The sequence below is a fragment of the Python bivittatus genome, unplaced genomic scaffold, assembly GCF_059951505.1.
Source record: "Python bivittatus isolate LINGU-HERP-01145 unplaced genomic scaffold, Pbiv_v1 ctg000480_np1212, whole genome shotgun sequence".
NCBI classification, from domain to species: Eukaryota; Metazoa; Chordata; class Lepidosauria; order Squamata; family Pythonidae; genus Python; species Python bivittatus.
Window position 1 is genome coordinate 77,979,587 of NW_028277075.1, and position 24,446 is coordinate 78,004,032.

Here is a 24,446-nt window from a genome sequence, read left to right on the forward strand (position 1 = left end):
AGCCTAGAAGTCAAAAGCTGCACCGTCACCCCACCCCACTCCCTCCCCTCCCTACACACACACACAGACACACACACACACACACTTGGAGTGTGCACTGAGCTTGCCCTGGTTCCTGGCACCAATTCAGGCTGAGGTGTCATTGGGATCTCAGATTGCAGCAAGGGTCTGGCAGGCAGCCAGGGGCAGTCTATTTAAAAGACATGCCTGCTCGGCACTATTCAGTCTCTTTAGAAACTTCTCCAGGGGGAAAGTGTTGGGAGATCTACAAAGTGGAATTCTTTTCTTTTTCTCTTTTCCTCCTTTGCTCTCTTTGTCAAAGAGACTTTGTAAAAACCCTTCAACAGAAAACCTCTTTGTTGTTTTTAACCCAATCTAGGAAAAGGAGGTTTTTAAAAAATTGCAGCCAGTCCCAAGCTAAATCTCTTCTTGACAAAGCCCAGCTTTACCTGCTTTAGTGCTACTCCAGACATTTTTTAATTTGCTGCAGATCATATCAGGACAGTCGAAAAGAAGCTTGTTCAATTCTTTGCTTCCTCCCCAGCCTCTTGCAGACTTTGCTTTTTAGTGGGGTGTGTGGATTATTTTATACTTCTTTGTGCAGCCTCACCAAAGCTATTCTTACTCTTCAATTTTTTTTTTTTAACCCCTTTTCTGGTTACTTTTTTTTTCCTTTTTGAATTACCAACCTGTTGCATCTGTAGTTCTTGCAACTGTCAGCTGCAGACAACCTGTGATAAAATTGCTTTTATGTAAATATAGGTATTCTTCTTAAACATTCTGACTGAGCTCTTTTGGAATCTAAAGGAGGAGAGATTTTTTCTCCAAAAAGAACTTTGTTTTTTTCCTTTAATAAATCCTGCAACGGTGTGCCTGGCAGAGCCTTGAAGATGTTCCTGACGCAGGCGCTGTTCCTGTCCCTGTGCCTGGGGCTTTCGCAGGGCTTGGGCTCCTTCGTGCACTGTGAACCCTGTGACGAGAAAGCCCTCTCCATGTGCCCTCCCAGCCCTGTGGGCTGCGAGCTGGTGAAGGAGCCCGGGTGCGGATGCTGCATGACATGCGCCCTGGCTGAAGGGCAGTCCTGTGGGGTGTACACAGAGCGATGTGCCCAAGGCTTGCGCTGCCTGCCGCGCCAAGGCGAGGAGAAGCCCTTACACGCCCTGCTCCATGGCAGAGGGGTCTGCCTCAATGAAAAGAGTTACAGAGAGCAAGCTAAGAACGGTGAGTCCTGCTCTGGGCCTTGGCTCAGCTTCCTTTCTTTATTTTGTTCTGCTTGCTGGGGAGAGGGCTTCCCCGTCTGTTTGTTGTCTGCCATGCACCGAGCATCCTCTGAACATCTTTCTTTGCCTCCTTCAAGCACGGTTTAGGCGTCATCAGGTCATTTTTCTAATCCGATTATGCTCAGATCTTGTGCCTCGCTGACATTCTCCTCCCTTCCCACTTTTCTTTTGCAGCACCAGTTCTCTTAAATGGGCTTTCTTGGGAGCGCTCTTCCCATTCCCCAGCTGAGTCTTCAAGTGCATTCTTATCTTGCATAACTTCTGTTACCCTGACTAGACCCCAGGTTCTCCCTCTGATGAATTTCCCTTACTACTGACGGCATTTCAGACATCATACCTCCTTCAATCTATGTTCTCTTTGCAGCTCAACCCAAGCATCTTCACCCTTTGGTTGGAGATGACAGGACTTTAGGGCAGATCACTCGGGCCACTCAGCAGAATGAGTAGGATGTCCCTGGGAAAGTAGTGCTAGCATGCCCTGTTTTGAAGTAAATGCGTATTGCCATCTAAAGGAAAGGAGGCATAAGATTAAGTCCCCAATTCTACAGATAACTGCCTTTGGTACTTACCCCTGGATCGCCATCACCATTACCCTGCCCCGATAGTGCCAGGCTTAGCAGCAGTCTATCTTCTTAGGCCTTTGTGATTCAATATGGCACCCTTTGCATCAATGTGGCAGAATTACACTGATATCCAGTTGAGTCCCATTTGATTTGACTTTTCATATCTGTACATGCAGCCCCAGCCCATCCTCAGATTGAGTCTCTCTCTGACTGCCTCTGTAGGTCATTGCAGGGGAAGACAGGGTGGCATCAAAATGAACAGGTGCAACAGAGTAATGAAAAAGAGTTGGAAAGGAAAAAAAATAGTTTTGAAAAGAAAACCTTGATCAGCATTCCTTCCTAGGACGAAACCCTCAAATCCATTCCTGAGACTACTTTTTCCTGGCTTATTAGCACCATTTCCTCTTCTTCCTCTCTCCATACCAAAATGCCAGAGAGTTTCATTCTTTTCTTCTTCCCCCCGCCCTCAAAAAAGCCACTCTTTTATCAGCTCTCCCCTTCTGCAAAATCCAGCATCCACTGAAGGCTTGTTGCATCTAAGCAGTGAAGAACTGCAGCTATAAGCTTCTTCCTAACCCTCAATAAATCTTGTTTCATTCATTGTCCCCCCCACCCCCACCCTCCCCGCTTCTCTTCTTTGAAAGCATTGGCTCAATTTGGTTGTCATTTCGTTTGGCAGAGCAAAAGTTAAAGGGGAAAAAAAAAATCAACAAATTTGCCAAACTTCAATTGCTGCTTTTTGGAAGAAGTTAAAGCTAGAGACTTTGGTGAAACTAGTCTTAGGGAGGGGGAGGAAGAGAGGAGGGAAGGAGCTTTAATTTGATTTTCTGTCTTGGAACTCAGAAAACTATGTAAAGAACTGCTCATGCTACAGCTAAGTAGAATATCCTCCTTGTACTCATTTGCAGTACTTTAGATTGTGAGTACATGTATGTGTGTCTGCAAGCATGCTAGCCAGGAACACAAGCAAAAAAGCTACCTACAGGGACACAGCATGTCGAGCAATTCACCCTCCGCTGTTCAGAGTTACAACAGTGCCCCTTACAGACTGCTGAAACCTGCAGCATTTTGAATTTGGATTTAATCTGAACACACCCTCGCACTTTGTCTATCTGCCCCCTTCTCACCCTCCATTCCCCCTCACATTTCCTGATCCCAGCTGGGCAGCAGGTGCTTCCAAGCAGTGGGTGTCAGCCTCTCAAATCTCAGAGTGGCCACAAGCTTGGGAAGACCAAAGAGTGATTAAGCAAAACATGGCACCTCCCTCACTTGCCTGTTGCTGTTGAAAGAGCTTTTCAAAACAGTTTCCTCCGTGGAGGTAAAATCAAAGTCAACCTTGGCCGAAACGGAGTCCAAAGGCTAAGTGACCGTCTCCAAGGAAGTGTGACAGGTGGGCCTGATCCAGTCCACAGGCTGCTAGAAGGTTTATACATTACGCTACGCCATCTAATTCAGGGGGTGGTGTGGCTTAATGTATTGTGTCAACCCAACCAGGGGAACCAGGGTTGTGGCTTACTGTCTTGTAATGATCCAGCCAATTCTAGTTTATTCAGTAATTGACAAGCCATGGCTTAGCACAGGTGTTGTCAGCCAATGCATCTGGATCACTCATTTTTCTTTCTGTCTTTTTTATATAAATAAAACTTCTGAAGTGTCTATCAGTTGCACTGCAGTTTAAGAAACACTGGCAAGCAGAACAAACATGGCACAAATGGCTGCTCCATTAACCTCGGCCAAATGACAATGAGTCTACGATGGAACTACAGGAGGCTTGCAGATCACTAGGCTGCTGATCTGTGGGATGCAACAACTGTTTCCGATGCCTTTTGGGCCAGAAGGCAGATCCTGATCAACCAGATTGCCCTTGGTAGTTTGCCTTATTAAAATGATGGGGAATAATTGGCATAGACTGATCCATATCCTTGCCTCTCAGGATAGATATTTAGATACCTGTCAATACCAGGTATCTCCTTGAGATACCTGACATACTGCAAGAGTTGTCATAGCATTTTAACAGGGCTGCAAAATTCTAAACAGCTCTTCCACTAGAAATATTTTGCTGTTCCATCTGCTTGCCAGTCACCTTATTCTCCATCCCAAACCTTGTCAATGAATTTCAAAATACCTTATTTTGCTTCTTAGTTAAACTTTAATCCAATAATGTTAAAGGTGGACCACCAAAGACTTCTTTCCCCAACTACAGAAGCTTGATGGGAATGGATATTTCAGCTATAATCAGATATTTATGTCTGCAATTTTTTTTTAAAAAAGCAGGATTTTTTAAGGGCAAGACTTGGGAGGGAACCTCTTAGCATCAGAACAGCAGAATATGAGAACAGTGAAGTATATTTTTTGTAGGCATGTTTCTAAGCAACTGGTGAAGGGGAAGAAATGAAGTTTGACTTGAACTTATAGGTTTGTGCCAAGGTTGGACAAGACTCCAAGGAGCGAGTCCTGGCTGTGGTTATTCATCAGAATTGGCCCAGTGCTCGATAACAATGAAAGGGTAAAAGTCAGGGCTCTGCCTGAATGGAAGTCGTGCACTTTTTTATATAACAATAAGCACTTGTTTATTGCTGATGCAAAATGGTTGTGGTGCATGACTTCCCTTTGGACAGAATATGAAATGTGGGATGAGACCACTAGAAACTTCTAAGACCCCTGTTCTTTCTCAGTGACATTAGATGCTAGGGGATGCAACCATGTGGATGTGCATCTAATCCAGGGAGACCAGTGGCAGTAAGCCTTCCATGTCCAAATATCTGAAAGATTCTCACAGAGAAGAAGTGGACTTGTTCCCTGTTGCCCCAGATAGCAGGGTTAGAACCAGGGTCCAAGCTATGAGCCCGTGAAACAGGTTGCCCCATGAAGCGATGAGTTTGCTTTTGCTGGAGGTCTTCAGACCAAGGCCAGGTGATAATCTATTAAAGGTGCTCTAGTGGATCCTGAATTGAGGTACAGGTTGGACTAGCCTCTTGTGGACTTTTTGCATAATAATGGAAAAATTAACTTGTGATTTATGGTTTTGATGATTACATAGGATAGATTATAGAAAGAAGAGTAATATGATGCAACTTTAGAGAGAGAGGTTAAAATATATTTGTACTTATAACTGCTGTGAAGAATATTAGAAGATATTTCTTTATATCTTTTTTCTTTTCTATTTTTCTTCAACTTTTTTTTCTTGCACTTTTTGCTTTTTATTTCATTTCTTTTTATTTCTTTTTCCTACTTTATATTAGTTTGTGTTAGTTTTTATCTTCTTGTTTAAAAGTTTCAATAAAAATTATATTTTTAAAACAAAGCACTAGGGCAGTGTTTCTCAACTTTGGTGACTTTAAGATGTGTGGACTTCAACTCCCAGAATCCCCCAGCCAGCATTTCCGATTCTGGGAGTTGAAGTCCACACATCTTAAAGTCACCAAGGTTGAGAAACACTGAGCTAGGGGTTGGAATAGATTATCTCTAAGGTCCCTTCCAACACTATGACCCCCACCAATTTCTCAAGTACAATCGCTGGCTAATTTTTGCCTGCCCTTAAAAAGAAACCAAGTTTTTTTTTCAACGATGTCATATATATGGTGTCAGTTCCATTCCTTTTCATATGCTCCTTTAGCTGCAAAAAAACACATGGACAAAAATACCACCCATGGATTTTTCTTCCTGGAATAGAACCATATTGCATATGTCAGTATGTTCTACATACTTCTCCATGGTGGTGGTTTTTTATATTTTTCCTGCATGTAGAAAAATAGCAGATAAAAAGGAAGGTGATGTTTTTAAAAATCCTTGCCTCTCATTCTCATGCCCTGGGAGGTTTTGGATGGGGACATTTGATTCCCTATCTGCATTTGGAAGAGATTTCTTGAACACGTTTACACCCTTTAACCCTACCTGACAGAGAAAGGCTTTCTCCCACTACCCACCTTTGCAGTTGTTCCAGAAGCAACCCCTGGTGGCTACAGGCTGCCACAGCAGCTGTACGGAAGAAATAAAATACGGTACTGTATCCTCCAGGTTATAATTGCTGTCCTGGATTTTCTTTTTTCTACTGCTTGCTTTGGCCTTGTGACTCTCTAACTTAACTTCTGAAGAGGAGAAGGACGTTAGGAGGCCAAGCCTATGTTTACATCTTTAAAGCGAGCTTCCCCACCGCCACCACCAGCACCACGAGTTATTTTCACTCTCTGCATTTTCAACTTGCTCAGCAAAGGTGGGAGAGCGATAGGTTTGTGGCAGAACAGATTACTTTCATGCCCATTATTTGCACGTGCAAGTTGTGAGGATGGCTGGGTACAGAAGAACTTGAGGTTACTTCAGTGTTGCAGAAGAGAGGGAATTCCAAGATATGTCAATTGCATGAGAGTAGCTGGTATCTTCCCTTTCAACCTTCTGTTACAGGCAGAGGATCCTGTCCTATTTTGCTCTGATCATTGTAGTCAAATCTTTGAAGTAGAAAGTCCCTGCTCTCCCTCCATTGCTTCTTGCTCCTCGTAACTGCCGTCTTGGGTTCAATAGGACAATGTCCCAGGTCAAATGACTCACATATTGAATCAAGCCATATTTGGAGTAGCCATGATTTGTTGAACTAGTCATCGGGAAACCATAAATGTTATTTGCAAATCACAATTACTGGGTGGCTTGTATAGGTGAGGGACCTAGTGATTAGAGATCCCTGCCACCTATTTATACATTTGGCTACATGGATTTAGTGCCTGAGTGGTGCGATGCTCACTTACACTGGACAACTTGGTGGTTTATAAAACACTGCAGCAAAATGGAGTAGTGCTTATTTGAATCCCTAATACTATTTACTGAGGAAGTAAGTGTCTCAAAACATTGACCCCAAATTCTCTACTCCATCTTCACTCCCCCCCCTTTTTTTTTTGGTTCTGAAGAAACAGAAAATCTCTCTAGCAGACCGAGAGTGAACCCAAGCTGTTGTTTAGGAAGGAGGTTGCCTCATAACTATCTTTTAAAATGTCACGGTTTTGCTATGTCACATTTGCAAGAGAAGCAGAAAGATGGGGCTGTGCTTCTCCTGGTAGGCTGGAGAGTTCATATTTTCTTGTGTCTCAGATAGTTCCTCTTGCAGTCTCAGTTCCAATGAATTTATCTGGGCTGGCAATAACAGAGGCAGAACAGCAGCAAAGGAACATCTGGGACTGAAATGTGGGGGCAGGGGCAGAGTCAGAAAGGGGGAAGGGAGGTGCTGGGTGACCTGGGGTTTGGCGGGGTGAGGGTTGGGGCAAGGGTCACGGGAATAGTCAATGGAGTGCCTTCTGCAAGGGCGAGGATATACGCTGCCTGGGATGCAACCGGCAAGCCTAGCTGGATGCTTTTCTCTTCTCTCTTACCACACAAAGCCAAGACAGCCTCAGGTCCAAGTACTGTTCTAGCCAAGGCTGGTAGCGACAGGCCCATGGCTCCCCAAGAAACTGGAAAAACTCCATTCTTTTTTTTTGTTGTTTAATCTTCTATGATATATAGGAGAGGGGGGAATCGAGTAGTTTAATCCATCAGGTCTGAGCAAGAAAGTTGAGTTTCTCTTCTTTTGTGGAGTTGCTCCAGAGAGAAAAAGTAGCGCCTGGATTTCTAGCACAGGAACAGGTTTCTGGAAATGACATAAGGCTCTGCACCAGATGATTTCATGTTATTTGATCATTTCACAAAGAAGCAGCAGTACAGTGGTGACCAAAAAGAGCTAGGAAACGTGGCTGCATTTCCTTGGGTGGAAGAATGGCAGGCCCCACCTCCACTTGGCCTCCATTAGTTCAACACATAAACAGGACAGAACAGGGTGGTCTCCTCAACGTTCAATTTCCAAGCACACATTGTGTGGAGAGCCTCACATTGCAATGGTTCCCTATAAAATGCCTGTTCACTGATGAAGAAAACCTAGCACTTGCCTTGACAAAGGAATCAATGAGTCCCTCAATACCATTCTCCACTTTGCACTGACAATCAGGACCTCCCCAGGATCTTTAGCAGAAGGAATCTTTCCAAATCTTTCCTGGAGATGCTAGCAAAAGTTGGAGCTCGCTTCACTGGTAAGCACAATGTCTGCTAGCGGCTCATTTACATCATTGCTTTGTGCTGCACTTATCAGCTGCATAAATATACCTTTATTACATGCCCAACATCCTGAGCTGGCAGAAGATGGAAAGCTGCACCTGCTAAATATCTGCCAGTTCCAGCAGCTGGGGGGATGGGAGAGGTTGGAGTGAACCAATTATGAAGCTCCGGGCTATTTTCACTAAAATGGACTTTCTCTTCTGAGGGCCTTTCCCCGTTACTTAATCCAGATGCTATCCACTCATTCTTGAGTCAGAACAAAACAGTGCCATCAAAAAATATACTGAGTTTGTTGCCAGTCCTGTACTGGCTGTACTGCATAGGTTCCCGTTGGGTTGTCCTGGTTTGTGAATGTGCCAGTCAGTACAGATAAGGAGACTGCTATTCTCCTCTAGCATTCCTGCTGTCTCATTCAGGGCTTTATCATACTCGGCTTATGATATCACACCAGAGGAGAAATAAATTCAGAGAAAAAGGAGGCAGGAGGCAGACCCACCCATCGCTGAACATGTAGCTAGATCCTACAATTACTGAAAGGGACTAGCTGCTGGGCAACCAATCTTCTGTTTCAGTTCCTGTATGAATGAAACTGAGTAATAATCATGAAGAGCCCAGTTCAACATCCAGAGACTATTTCTGAATATATTAACACAGAAGTGCATAACTGCACTCCTTTTCTCCCCCAGAAAAAATAGCAAGTCATTTCTGAAGAACATTAAAGCTGAATTGCACTGTACGCCCCTCTTTTTCCCTGAATAAAATAGAGGGCTTTTAATAAGCCACCATTCTTTTCTCACCTACCTTGTTAGAAGCCTAGAGAGAAGTTGGTTTAAAAAACAGATGGAGGGAAGGAGGTGAAAGGTATGCAAAGAACTAAAAAAAAAAAAATGTGCTGATGGAGAGAGAAGAAATAGTTGTGATAGAGGCCTGCTGGTGACCCAAGGGGGGAGAGCACACCCCCATCTTCTGATACTACCAAAGTACACTTCAGGTCACATCTACTGCACTATATCTGAACTTGCTCCCAAGAAAATGAGACTATCACAGATTTTATACCTTTTTAATGCACTGGGATAGTGTGGGCTTAATATTTCTTTATTTATTCATTCAGTTATTCTTTTTAGGCACCGCTTGACTCCAGACTGACTCTGGGTGGCTCACTATGAAACCAAACAGGCAGAAAGTACAAGATAAATAGGATTATTTTAAAAAATTATGTAAAGAATAAGATGGTGGGACCAGCCAACAACACCCACACATGCAAACATATCTTAAGCCTGTTTCATTCATGAGCAAGAGAGAAAACTGGGGCTATCAGGCCATGATAAACTTTAAGTAGGACAGGTCCAGAGTGATACACTGGAGACAAATCTCATCATCTGCTAATGCCTGTAAATCATGTTATTGTTAAAGAAACAAAAACAGCTACAGTTCTAGATCCTGTGGGGCACTGTGTTCAGTAACTGGGTTCACAGATTGTCCTAAACCAAAATGTGATTTACCTGTTTGGAGTTGAGCATGTCATGCAAACCTAATCCATAACAAGTTATTCAAGTAACCAATGCAGCCTAGTAGAAAGCAGACTGGTCTATGGTTGTGCCTGTTCCTAGCACCTCCAATACAATGTGATGCTAAAGTGGCCATCCTTTCAAGAGCGTGGTATGCAGACATAATCAGCTAATCATCTCCATGCTATCCATGATTACATTTACACAAAAGCATGTCAAGCCAGAGACTGATTTTCTTTGGGAGGAAAGGTTACTCAGCTGGGAATCTTACCAGAGATGTCTCAAGGATCATCCCATCTCCCTGAATTTCCTGAGCTCACGTGCCTGCCTGAAGTCGCTCTGCTTCCATTTAACCTGAGAGTTGTCTCACTGACTACTTCCTAGTTTGCATTCCCAAGAGGGATGGGTATCACTTTAGCTCTTCGACTTCCCACACCACCATTACATAGGCCCAACAGGCCAGTCTCTTAGATAAGGGCGCTTGCCCTGCCTAGTGGCAGAATCAGCTAAGAAATGCCGCTCTATATGCCGTCAGTTCAGAGCAGTAATTCTTTCTCAGAATGAACAAGGGGCTTCTGTTTTTATAAAAGGCTATAATGTTCTTATAATGGCTGATGAGACAAAGACAAAGACAGTATTCCTCTGCTCTTCTGCACTGTAGCATTGCACAGCTCTGACACAATCTACAATAGATGTTACTGGAGAGCTGACTGCAGCAACAGGGTGCACTGTTTATTAAGTGCTCAGAAATGTTAATCTTCCTCCTGACCATATTTCATCACACTACGAAGGGGCAAGTCCCAAAAGGATGAGAATTTTGTCTCTCTTAAGTAACTGCCTCAAGATTCTGGAAGCAATTTAGTCAGAGCAAAACCCACTGCGGCCTGCCCTGTACAGCCATTAGAACTGGGATGGGGAATCTGTATGCCTCCAAATTTGTAGGAAGTCCAATTTTGATTAACCTCAGCCATCATCAAGTCAAAGAGTTCTTTGCAACCTGCTTCTGTCTATGAAAATTTTCTACTTGCTGACCTTAAAAAAAATGCAAAGGAGACTTCAAGCATGTCCTTTTTCCCTCCCTGCAGTTTGCAGAAGTAAAATCCATTCTATTGCATCAAACTCACTATCTTTTTACTTAGTAGTTAGCAAACTTGAACTCAACCAGACTTAATTCTAGCAACTGAGTGAGCTGCAACCCACCCTTGCACAGCTTTATGCCATGTTCCCACTTGACCTAACCACGGTACAAACACGCCTTGGCCACATCTTTTTTTCTGCTGTATCCCCACAACATTGCCTTCAGATCATCCTCAGCCCATGAGTAAGACAAACTTAAGCCATCCTTAGCTATACCAGTGTTAAAGGAGTGTTTTCTCTTTCATTCCAACACCATCTGGAAGCAGCCACAAGATGCATTAACATCTGTTAGACTTTCGCATCCATTGTCTTGGAGAGAAGACTGATGACTGGCAGTGACCAGGAATGAAGGCAAGATAGGGATTGGCAATGGGGAAGCAAAGTTCACACTGGAATATATGGGTGGTCCACCTATCCAATGACAATCCATATATCTACCAGTTGTCAACTTGGCATCATCGTTTGATGCCAACACTACTGCAGATGTAATTTTTTTGCAGTTCAAGGATCAGTGGATAACACTATAACTTGGTAACATTATTGGCAATTCCATTGATTCAGACAGGATGTGACCCTGATTACCTATGCTTAGAATCACAGTCTTTAACATCTGGGCTCTTTTCAGATAAGCAATCTTTAAGCGGAATTTCTTCTTTTTTTAAACCCATTCATGCTTTTCTTATTCCTTCAACAGAAACTGGATATTTGCTAATTAAAAATAACGCTTATCTCTAGCAAAAATCCCTAGCATCTTTACAAGTATCATTCCTTGTATTTCTTACCTGGGAACTGAGCTAGATAGCAGTTACAGAGATTTAGATCCGTAGTGCATACAATTCCAGGATGGATGTCTCATAAAGAAAAACTACGATATTCAGGTACTGCATTCAAACAGTTAACATTTATTCTGAACTCAAGGCTATGAACACTTTAAAACTAGACTGGCAACCAGTTCAACCAGCTGTCCCCCTTCAATACCATTATTTTCATCATTGAAAAATATAAGGCTTGCCTCTTCCCCGTACATCTTCTATCCCTCTCTGTAAGATAGTTTTTTATCTTGTCCATGACTCCTTCTTGGGATCGAGACGGTTCTAGAATTCCTAGCATTCTGATATTCTTGAGCTATATTTGTGTTACTTTTCCTACCAGAGTTAATGGGTTAGGGATGAGCACAGGTTTCCAGCCCTATATTAGTACCAATTATACTACTGTCATGATTCCGTCCATCTGTCCTAATAAATAGGCAGAAACCACATAGACTGGAGGCTTTCTAAAATAAACAGACTAGCCAGGTGAAGTTAGCTAAACCCGCCTTCCGCAGCAGATTGGAGTTGTGTAGTACAGCCAGATGAACAGAGTATTATACAGTTCAAAGATAAGGGAAGGATTACCAGTTCTGCAACAGAATACTGCAGCTGGGATCACACAACCAGCTAACCTGTGGTTTACTTGACTATGGTTTATTGAATATATCTCAATCAGTTGAGCTTTCACAACAGGGTAAGCCCAAACCAAACAAATCATTTTACAACTGAATATAAGATGTAAACTTACCCTCCCTGTCTGTTTAACAGCAGTCTTATCTACAGCAATTAACACTTGATAATATATAGCTCTATACTTTGAAACATTTCAGCTGCTGACTTTTGCATACCAAACTACTGTTAAAGAGTCAGCCAGGCTCATTCTTCTCCCTCCCTTTTCCCCCTTGGACAATTAATGCTTCTATTATAGGTTATGATCGAGGAAACTTAAGAAGAAGATAGCATGTAACAAGTGGAAGCTAGAATCAGTAGGCAGGGTACCTATCGCTCAGAAGGGTAAAGTTAGCAGTGGTCTCAAGGGAAAGGATCAGCCCATTATCAGGTGCAACTTATGAAAACAGTGCCAAGCATTAAAGCTAAGCGCATCCTCCACAGTGGAGTCAGCCTTACCATGAGGTTAATGGAGTCAGCTACCTGAAGCAGCAGCAGCAACAGCAGCAACTGAAAGAGGAAGCAGGAATGGGAGTGAAAGGTTAGAGAAGAAGACCGTGGCATGTGAGGTGCTAAATAACCAACCAGCCCACCCCATCTGAGCCTTGTACAGGAATGGGAATCCTACGATCCCAAAGCTACACATGCCACTCAAGTTCCCATTTTTTGAGCCCCCCACCCAACTCCTCCTGATAATAATGCCTAAAAGCTGATGGCCAGGATCTGAGATTGGAAACTGTAACATAAGCTCTAAAATAGGCACATTCCACTATTAAGATGAAGAAAGCCCCTAACTCCCACCCACATGTGTGATAGGGCCACACCTACTTTGCAGCGCTCAGTCGTGGTATCTGTAGCTTTTGACCACTCCTGGCCAAGAGTGTGGCGCAGAGCCCAGCCTGTATTTTTAGGTTATGGTTCAGTGGGTTGGCTGAATAAGAGATGGTTTAATTAACCATGAGTAAATTAATCTAGGTGTGCATGTTCAGCATCTGCTAAGCTAGCTTGCTGCCCTCAGATATAGTGGAAGATACTCTGGTCACTAATTTTAAGTGACATCCAATTTCCAGTTCAGCTGACTTAGCTTTGGGCAGCAAAATCCCTTGGTTGAACCTTCTCTAGCAGCTTAAAAATGTCTAGTAGCTTACAACTGGATGGAAAAAGAATCAGACAAAGGCCAAAATCTTTATGCTATGTGTGGACAACAGGAGCCCTTGGGCTAAATGCTGTCCTTGTAGGAATACTACCATTCCCATAGTTACCATCCTTAGACAACAAACAGATCTACAAAGCATTGTCTACACTGAACAGCCCTTCTCAAAGAATCCTCTACGGTGGAGACAGAGGCAGTTGCTGACAAAACCAGGGGTCTTGAAGGCAAAGGAAATAAATGAGCATAAAGTTGCTTCTCCTTTTAGATTTTCAGTTACTGCCTTTTCTTTGCTCGATTGTACCACTTGTCTACAAAGGAGAAGGAAGGAAGGAAGGAAGGAAGGAAGGAAGGAAGGAAGGAAGGAGTGGGAAAGTTACAGATGGAGTCTAAGTCCAGGCAGGATCAGGAATTAGTAACACTATTATCAGGAACACCCAGAAGAGGGTGAGGTAAATAAAGAAGCATTAAAGCTGAGTAGCTTGCACATATTAAAATTTGCAGTTTGACTGGTGCAATAAAATGAAATGTACTGCAGGGGGCTGCTAAAGTTTGCTTTCCAGCTGTGATTTGCATTGGGCAAATAGGTAGAGGCCTTGACTTTCTGATGGATGCAGGCATAGCCTGAACTGTTCAGGAATTTAATCCATTATGAGCTGGACTTCAGTGGTTAATCCCTAACCCTTCCACCTGTGTACTGCATACTGTAGTGAGCAATTGTACCAAATAAAACATACAGACAAAAAAAAAAATGCTGGGGGGGGAATAGGCCAAGGTTTGAAATGATGTCTTGCTCTCTTCTCCTGTATTGGTGGGGAATTTAAGAGGGAATCTGCATCTTGCAATTAATGTGGATATTGTAACTCCAATAGTGTCTCACTTTGACACCTGTGCTATTTTGCCAACTTACTTCATCTATACAGGACAGGCTGCAGTTAAAATCCAGTCAGCATGAATATTGTATTTATTTATGTTTGTTTATTTAAATTTATTGGCCACCCAACTCCAGTGGACTCCAAAATAGTTTGGCTCTAAGAAAATATGGAATGGGTTGTTCCCTTGAGCTGGAAGCCAGTGATGAAATTTGTACTTTATTTGTTAAAATGAAGATTCCAAATCTGGGGAAAGAGCACCTTTGTTTTGTTTAATCTGTAAGGGAATAACTGTGGCTGCCCAACCCTTGTCCCTAATGCCATGCCTTCTTTTTCCTCCTGTTGGAAAGAGGATTTCTTTACAATGTGTCATCCGTGTGCGAAACATTTCAGAGCAAATTAGTCCAGAGGGTTATGCATTGTTATCAGCCCAGCCAGAGGGATTTAAGAAGAGAAGCTTTGGGTGAGAAACAGATTCTAAGAAAAACCATTTATTCTGCAGCAAACTTCAAAAAATGCCCATAATAATCCAGGGAATCTAGAGATTCTTCTCTCTTTAGGTTTTTCTTTTTAGGTTTTTCACAAGCCAAAGGCTTTTAAACAGAGTACTATACCCCTGCTCACTTCTAATATCCAGGTCTACTGACCAGTTGTGCACTTAAAATGGATTGTAAAGCTGTTGTTAAGTTTTAAAGAATGCATTCTAGACAGTGTCTTCTTCCCATGCCCACACTTTCAAGTGACTCTGTTAACTTCAGTCCAAGTTCATATCTCATTTTCCCTATTGGATCAAGCCAATCCATCTTTTAGCTCTAGATCCTATCTTCAAAAAGTGCCATTTTCAAGATGCTTAGCGAGGAAGTTTGTAATAAACACAGGACGTTCATGCAATGCTTGTCACTGAGGTTCTCGAAGGATGAGATGGGCCAACATAGCATAACAATTGTATACGTAAAGATGTGGTAGAAAGCCAGTCTGGTGTAAAGACACTGGATGAGAAACTGGGAAGGCTTGAGTTCTAGTTTTCCTTTGGATGACTTTGAGGGAGTCACTCTTTCTCTGCTCTAGGAGGAAGGCAAAGGCACATCACTTCTAAGAAACCTGGACTTGCAGGGATTTGTCTAGGCAGTCACCAGGAGTCAAAGCTGACTTGCAGGCACCAAAAAAAGAAAAAGGATGAGATGAGCCATATCCCGTTCTATTTTACTTATTTGGCCAGTGCTGAATAACACATCCTTCCTTTTGCAGATCTTTGTATGCAGTAGAGGCCACAGATAAAAGCATACATAGAGATCTCTCCGGACTCACCCACCAGGTTGCTGGATGGGTGGCATTTGGCTGGGTGAATCAGAAAGTAGAATAGAGAAGCAGTGTTTACACTGTTACCTAAAAGAAACGGTCATTAGTTGCAGTACAAGTGACTGTTGTGTGTCATGTACAGGTATGCAACATGCCCAAGGGGGACATTCTTGTCATTTACCTCCAGAGATTGGGGGAGTCTCTGGAGGTAAATGCCTCACTGGCAGAGTGACCAGAGGGTTCTGGCAAATCCAGCCAATATTTGAAATGAAACGGTACTGAGCTATTGTTAGGTTTAATTATGCCGATTAATCAGTAATACTGTTAGGTTTGGCAATTTCTGGAATTGAGGGCTTATACATTTGTCTAGCTCTCATGGAATCAAGCCCTCTCCCCCTCCACATCAAGACAGTCCTTTGGCTGGACCAAATGTAAGAAAAGAGTGATGCTTCTTTTGAGACCAAACCCTGCTTTCTAAGGAGCTTACTGTTTCAAGGACCCACCTACCTATCACTCAACTCCTCCACCCTGGAGACCTTGCCAGTATTCTGCCCTTCAGGGATCTCGTTGAAATCCCTCTTTCAGCCAAAACATAAGGACAGAAATACGTTGTGTAAACAAACAGGATAAATACATTGTAAATGGGTTTCCCTAAGTCACCAGGTGTATGTCCTCCAAGCAGCTGCCCTGAGGGACCATCCTGCTGAGTGCTAAGAAGCCACTTCAGAAAAAGGGTTGAAGGAGCTCAGCAATAGGGTGTGATTGAGACTTTGTTATGTGGAGATCCCACCTGTCTGTCTGTGTCATTTGTTTGAGCGGCAGGGTTGCTGGTGGAGACAGTCGGTCTGCATTTGCAACTGGAGGGAGAAAAAGAGGTTATCAATGAAACAGCTGAATCAGGAGCTGCTTTAACAAGCAGAGAGATTTTCTAGAAGCAACAAAAATGGTCACCCTAGTTAAGACCCTACCGCCTTTTCTCCTTAAAATAAATGTACTTTGAATGCAGTTTTAGTGGGAACCTAAAATAAATTGCCCAGTTTGGTGGCAGGACCAAGCTGACCCTGGCTGATCTGAAATAGAAAAACATAAGCAGAGTCAGATCTCTGGGTGGGAACCAAGAATTCTCTTGGATGGGAACCCACCAGGAAATGCCAGGACTAAATTGAAAATTACATCCCAGAGAACAAATGACAAACCACTTCTTGATGGTTGATAAGTAATCTACAGGGACCTGTCCATGAAAACACCAGGATTTGAACTCAGCCTGAGGGGGGTTTCACTGATAAGTCACTTGCTGAAAAGAGATGCTTTGGGAGAGCCCACAGCTTAGAAGGCAGTTTAAGATGGCACTTTACATAATAGCACCAGCTTCCATAGAAGAGTTTTCTCACCAGGCAAACCCTGATGCAGATGCTGCCACTTCTCTTTGGCTTTCCTAGCTGATCAATTCCAAATATCAAGTTCAAGGAGCAGGAGAACCAATTTGCCTTACCTTCTCCTCCTCAGTAAAGATGCAAGAAGATCACCTTGTCCTGTTCTGTTCTGCAATGCATTTGGAGCTCTTCACAATGGAAACATTAATGGTTCCATAGCCTTGGTTAAAAATAGTCTGTGAAAACCAAAATAAATACTCCTTAAAAGAGGTGCAACACTAACAATTCACCTCCAAAGCACACAGCATGGAGAAAGAGAAGCTTCATTTCCAGAACTTCTGTCTGTCACACACCTGTTGTCAGTTCAGAAGCCCTGCCAACTTTAAAAAAGAAAAAGTTGGCAACTGTCATGTCACATTCTTCCCAGCAGGCAGGAGTGACTCAGCAAGCAGACCGTTTGAAACATAAATGGGCTCCTCCAGAATGTCAGGAGCACTTTGGGCACTCAGGGTCACTCAGACCAGACCATGAAATGTAGAATGGGGTTTCTTTGGCTGCTTTTCAGTCCTCACAGGTGGGTGACTGCTGATAACCTTACCATCATCACACCGTCAGCGGCTGCATCTTTTCCTGGGGGCCCACCCCAGCGTGGGAAACGCTGCTCCTGTTGAAGGTTAACCTCTCATGCAAGTTATTTCTGGCCATAAGGAAATGGCACACCTAATCTAGAGTGAATTAACACAAGTAAAGTGTATTTTTGATCAATGTGCCTTAAGAGAGATGTACCGTTTTATCTATGTATTATTACTGCACAATTCATTGCATAAGCTGGTAGGCTGCCCAGTTCATAATCAATTCTAGACAGCTTACAACCACCACAATAAAATACAAATTAAAAATGGTCACTGTAATCTAAAACATCATCTTAACCCTAGAGAACAACCCTCAGTTGGCAGCTGTTTCCAGTCAATCCCCACGCTGGAGGCTTTTTGGAAGAACACTGTTTTAATGCTCATCTGGAAGAACAAGAGGGAAGGGGCCGTTATGACCTCATCGAGCAGTTCCAGCACAAGGAACTTACGACTGAGAAACCTGTTTCCAGACCCCACCATCCACTTCATATCTTGAAGGGGGGACTGCAGCATCACTTCCAAACAAGGAAATATTGGACAGGTGGAGTCTACCTGGAGCAGACAACTGCTAAATCATGACAGCTCAAGCCATATTGCTGGTAGATGTTAAAATTTTAGATAGCAGAGGTGGATCGAGCAGTAAACATATGCTAATCAAGGAACTACCAGAGGAGCAAAACAAAACCCCCACCCCCACCAGCACTGGCAAGGCATGCCACAGTATATAAAGAGAGAGCAAACCCCAACCCATTTTAGTACTGAAGATGTTACCTAGCCGGGTAATGAAACATTTGCAAGAAAAGAACCAAGCTAAGAGAACCCCAAGGACTCCACAGAACTAGAATTTCCTACAAACTTAGCCAGAAAGGTCAATGGTAAGGGATGTTGGGAGCTGTATTTCAGCCACCTCTGGAGGGTCAAAGTTTTCTCAACTCCCTTGGAAGTGAAAGGCTGATCCAGAGGCAAAACCCAGCAATGTAGATCTGAAAAACAGGTTTTTGCTCAAATCAGAGGGAGTTAGGTGGGCTGGGCCCTGACATTTTACAATGCCATCTTTACTTTTATATTTTATAAATAAGATTTGTCAATATTGGAAAGAGTCAAGGGGTAAAGCGTGTATACCTCATTAAGGGTGTTCAGTGTTCAAAGGTAAATAAATGAATTGGTTAATTTTGTTTCATCAATGTTTCATCTTTCAGGCTGCCCTAGTCAATAAAGCAGCAGGCACAAAGGGTTGAGACCTATATGTTTCCTTGGTCTCTTTCCAGTCCTATCCTGATGCTTGTGTGTGGTTATTATTACATTTTCTTTTGGTATAAAGAAAAAGTTCTGTTTCTAATTATGATAATTTGAAAACAAGGAAAAGGTTTGAGCAAGCATTCAGATACATTTCTTAACTTTAAGAACTGTTTTGTGATGGAATAAACTGTCTGACAGTTTATTATGAGTTGGAAATTGTCAAGAAATGGCTGGCAAGATCTCAATGAAGGAAGCTTTAAGTACATGCCCTAGCCTATCTTTCCTGTTAGGCGGATGACCCAATGGGACATTTCATTCCAAGGATTCCAGAAACTTTGCTTCATGGGCATTCTCTGGAAAGGGATACGATAACTCTCCCCACTTTAGATTCTGGTTCCAGACATCGCAAAAGGAAATGTCCACTTACGAAAAATAGTTATGTCAGTGCCTTCTTTTGGGTTAGTGTCATCATCTCTTAATTCCAATGGGTTCATTTATTCTTCAAGGGACAACAGCTGTAGGGGTTAGTTAAGACCTGGCCACCTTTGACAAAGATCCAGGAAGAACTGTATATAATATAATCTTACACACACAAACACACAGAAGAAAATATCAAGGTATATTTCATTATCAGCCTTCAGTGTTCAAATGTAAATAAATGAATTAGGATGAGGGCGAGTGGGTGTGGGTGTGGGTGTGGGTGTGTATATATACACATAATAAAATGTAATAAAAATCAGGCCCCATAGGCCAATCATAATATGTTTTATTAATTTTATTTATTTATTATGTGTGCATACACACACACACACACACACACACAAGGTGTACCTAAAGTCAGACCCCATAGGTTAATCATAATATATTTTATTTTATTTAGAGAAGATATTACTGTACTTAAGAATGTTCAAAGATCATGTGTTAAATGAGAAAGGAAGTGTTTAGAAGAAAAGGGCAACTAATTCAAATATTTAATATAATTTATAAAATAAATGGTCTATGGGCCCTCATTTTGGTACCCACTATATATATACTGTAGATACAAAGAGAGAGGGGAATATGCAGATAAGTTTCACCTACTCCCTAACAGTAGAGAATCCAAAATGCTGAATGCTTTGCAGACTAGTAAAGGATATATATGACTTTCTTTAAAAAAAAACTTTCATGTGTGAATTGTACCAATCCATGGCTTGGATTTTGTGTGTGTGTGAATTGCACAAATCCATTGGCCCCTAACTGTTGCATCATAGACACAGTACATATTTCCCCCATGTTTATCCACTCATTCACATTCTAAAAGGCAGCTGCAAAATGCACAGCATCTGATTACAGGGAGAAAAATTGTCCAACCTACCTCTTGCTTTCTGATGATTTCCCCCTTATCTGATTAGGTCAAGATAAAGTATCCTTTAAGCCAAGTTCAACACCTGATGATTTCATGGGCAACTCCATGATGTTTTATTGAGGGTAACAGGAAAGTGGTTTGTCACTGTTGTTTTCTGAAGTTATTGACTGATTGATTGATCTACCATACAGCCCCCAAATTCCCAGAAGACTCCCTTCCAAGTACTAACCAAACCTGACCCTGCTTAAATCAGAACAGGGGTTCCCTCCCCACCACCCCCAGCCATGGTGAAAGTGGCTGCTTTGAATCAGTAGCATATCCAGTGCAAAACACAAGCAGAGTGCAGGTATTTCACCTTCAATCCTTTGTGCTTTGTCCTGGCAATACACTTTTCTTAAGATAGCATCTCTGTCTTGGTACCCTAGACCTTCCAGCCTGTGGCCTTTCTGGCAAGAAAGGAACCTAAAATGCATTAGCAAAGGATACGGTTTCTTACAGAGATACTTTATCTCTAGAAACTAAACTGTGATTAATCCTTCCCTCCACTCCCACCTCCTCCCCCCCCCTTTGCTAGCTGGGCACCAACAGCTGTCAACTGATAACAGCTTTCACTCACCACTCTCATGGCCAGGAGCCCAAATGAGAATCTTAGAAGCAAAAGATCCCTCTCTTGTTACCATCACTTGGAGCAGATTCTGAACTAGTATGTCTACTACCCTTCATCTCGGGAGTCATTTATAGCAAGGAGAGAGACATTTTTAATGGGGATCCTTTACTCTGGCATGCCTGTTTCAAATCTCAAAAGATGTTATAAGAACCGATATACATTTGGGGGAAGCAACGAAGGGTGTTTCTGTTTTGGTTTTGCAATCATGGTGGGGCTAAAGCAGCATGCTGGGGGAGTGGGGAGTGGTGTCCTGATGTAATCTCAAGAAGCAGCTGCTCCCAATTTGATGAAAAATGCTAAATTCACTTGCACGTCGCTGAGTTTGTGATTGTTATCGGAACTGCAGAGTGCAAGATTACAGAGGTCAGCAAGTCTGAATGTATCGCAAGCAATTACTTCATTTTGGCACAAAATATCTACAGTTACCAGCTGGCCAGGGGAAACACACACATACACACACACACACACACACACACACACACAGTGGTAGTAGCCTTTAACTTTTTTTAGCCTGCATAGGATAAGGCTATTGCCCATCACTTAAAAAAAAAAAAAAGACTATGCACTTTATGCAAACAGCCTTTGCACTATGCTCACCCTGCAGTCTAAGTCTGATTCACTAACCACCTTGTCTCTTAGGTTATAGGATCTTGAATTTCTAGAGTTGAAGGCCATATTTTTAGATTTTGCCAAGAATATATTAAATAAGAAGGTAGAAGCGGCTGCACGTTTACCATCAATACACAAGATTTATGAATAAATAAACTGTTGGACCACATAAATCTTCAAACCCACTGTTTCTATTAAGGATGAGATGAAAAACGCTACCTAGAAATGTATATGAGCAAGAAGCTGACTTGTTATAAATTATTCCAGGAAAGTGTGAACCAAAAAATGTACTGTTTGCATAATGTAAAGTATGGTCATGTATATGGTAACATGCTTACTATGAATCATTGACATGCAAGTGTCTTGATTTCAAGGTTATAACTAGCTTTTGTAAAAATTAATCCCAGTGGTAGTAGGCAAAAAGGATGATCATTCCTAACCCAATCTCTGCCATCCCCTAAAAATAATTACCAACTGTATCAAGCCATTGGTTGTCAGCTCTTTGAAGTAGGTCAGATCAGGAAACAGAATCACGAGAAATATGAGAACTCCGCTTTATTGATATAAACAATAGTAACAGAATTATGAAAGCCTAACTGTGTTCCCCCTTTCCTTCCTCTTATACCAAAGAGACTCAAGGCAGGGCAGTCTTGAGTTTCCTTCTCATGCATTCCTGTTTTCCCAGGCTAACCTCATGTTTTACTAATGGTCATAGCATAATTTCTCCAAGGTCATCTTTGTACTCCTCTACACTGGTTTTCTTGACTAGAGGCGGAAAATATTTTGTTACTATGTTTCTTTTTTCTTCTCTTTGCCAAATTCATTTTCTAGAACTTTTGTTCCAAATTCCTGATCCTGAAAAACAACATTTTGAATTAGATTTTCTTCTCCAGATGTCTTGGACTATAACAGTTGTTATTCCCAACTAATATGGAAAACTGATTTTTTTAAAAAATTGTGAAAATGCTGACTGCATGAGCTAAAGTATTTGCCCTTTGAAAGTAAAAGATGAAACTAAGCTTGAAATTGCATCCAACTGGTAGATGACGCTATTTGTAGATTGGCCCCAGACCATGAGAAATAGGCAGTACATTTAGCTATCCTTTCTTTATCTCATAATAATTGGCTCAACAATAGTTACATGAAGATTAGTCTTAAGGAGAATCAAAGACATCTTAAGTTATCCTACTGCATCATTTTCACTGAAAAGGGTGTGTCAAGGCCAAAACGCAAACTACTTTGGTAGAAGATATACCTGAATATGTATTCCAAATGTTTATATTATCCCTTTGCTTCTACTTCTCATTTCTGTTTCTAAAATACTGCTGAGCATCAGTGAATAATCCCAACTGAGGTTTGAATTCTGTTAAGAATATTAATGCTGTATATTTCTTAGGATAAAGTGCAAATACTAGTTCAGTCTCCATGTTTGTTTGCAGGCAAAAGAGGGGTAATATATTTTACTGTGACCTCTGGTTTTACAGTAACTCATTCTCTGAAACTTGGAAATACCTCAGCTTCTGGCATTATGAGCTCACTTGCCCCTGGCATGATCACTTTGAAACCAATGTTGACATGCTTTTAAAAATGCAAGAGCATTGACTTCTCAAGGGTATCCATTCCAAACACTGATTCTAAGGTATAGGAAGCGATGGATTATCATGCTCCAGTTCACCTGTATTCAACTTCCCCCAACTATCCAAGTGGTTGGCTTGCTCAAGCTCCATGACAACAGGTATCCTTGATTCATCTTCTGCTACCATTAATAGGGATGTCTCCAAACTTTTAAGAATGAGGACTATAGTTTGGAGGCATGATTATATGACTGTCAAGATCCCTTCCTTTGTTGTCTATTGGGATTACAAATTCCGTACTCCATTCTCTAGTTGTCTCAAGGATGAAAGTATCAAACATCCCTCTCTGTGTCATGTTCTTGAGGTAGGGGTAGGAGGAGGACACTTAAAATAGTTAGATGCATTAATGTGTGTTTGACTTGAGTACAGAATTCTCATTATATCAAGTAAGCCTGGTGCAAAGCTCAACTCACATTAAGTATCAAGAATAGGACTATCAGATCTGGCACGCAAAACTCCAGATGGCCATCCGATGGCAGCAAAGGAATACAGAAAATTCTCCCTGCAATTTTTTTACAGCCCAGCTACAATAGCAGATAATGATACAAGGTAGAATCAGGAACATGTCCAGACTGAGTGGGTTTGTTTTAACCGATGCAGCTTGCTCCTCTGTGTTCTAGTCAGAGGACGCTTGATCCCTGGACAAACCCACCAAGCTTCTGGGCAGGGAGAGGAAAGCAGGAGAGACCCCTGCCCTTCAGAATTCCAGCTAGCGTTCCACCCTGTCAGGTCCAGGCACCTTTAATACCTGGGAACTGTCCCCCTCTTGCTCCCTGTTCTCACTGCCACAGGCAGAAAGGAATTCTAAGGATGAAGAGACCACCAAGCCTTGCTCTCTGGCTACAGTTCAACCAGTCTAACCAGTTTGCTGCTAAGGTTGCCACCCAGCCAGATTTTTGCTTTTTGTTTTGTTTTCTTTTAAAACCAAGGCCTGGCTAGAATTATTCAGAGAGATCAGCCCCAAATGTCGTCTGTTTGAGTGATTGTCTTTCTGGGTCTCCCTCCCACATCCCATGACAAGTGAGGCATAGTGTTGCCAACGAAAGATCAGAGTTGAAATTTGATTTTGGGATTACCAACACACAGGCATGGATATGCACCTGGCCGGCAATAAAACTAAAAATGTAGATGACTTCCAATCTAACATGGCAGAGTAAGATCATGGCTACCCTATTTCAAGTAGTATTTGCAATGATTTCAGAGTCTATAAAACACAAACCCTTTATTTAACCTAGATTGCTTCCATCTCCTCTCTCCCCACTTCCAAATGGGAACTTAGCCCCTGCTTTAGTCAGTTAAGTGAATCAGACAATTACGTGATCCCACAATATGGTTTATTTGTTTGGGTACCGCATGTTATGTCAACAGAGCATTACTGTTTTGCTAACCCAAGTGTAGCATATTGTCTGAACCTCACCTAAGTATCCCTCCAGTTTTTTTCTCTATAATATTATGCTGGGTCTCTTCCTTATACTATTTCTTCCCAATTTTTGTCACTGGCCTGCCCTTCCTATCTGTCCCACATAATTTCATCTGCGTGATTATATCTTTATATGTGATTACCAGATAATACCACCAGGTTTAT

At 42.1% G+C, this 24,446-nt stretch overlaps 1 protein-coding gene across 1 annotated transcript in view; it reads left to right on the forward strand.

Moving 5' to 3' along the window:
• The first annotated feature begins 240 nt into the window (after positions 1-240).
• IGFBP5 (insulin like growth factor binding protein 5) overlaps positions 241-24,446 on the forward strand; it is a 42,878-nt gene continuing 18,672 nt past the window's right edge. The window contains exon 1 of the mRNA XM_007420164.3: positions 241-1,221. Coding sequence (XP_007420226.1) covers positions 891-1,221 — 331 coding nt within the window. The 5' untranslated portion in view covers positions 241-890. The remainder of the gene's footprint in view (positions 1,222-24,446) is intronic.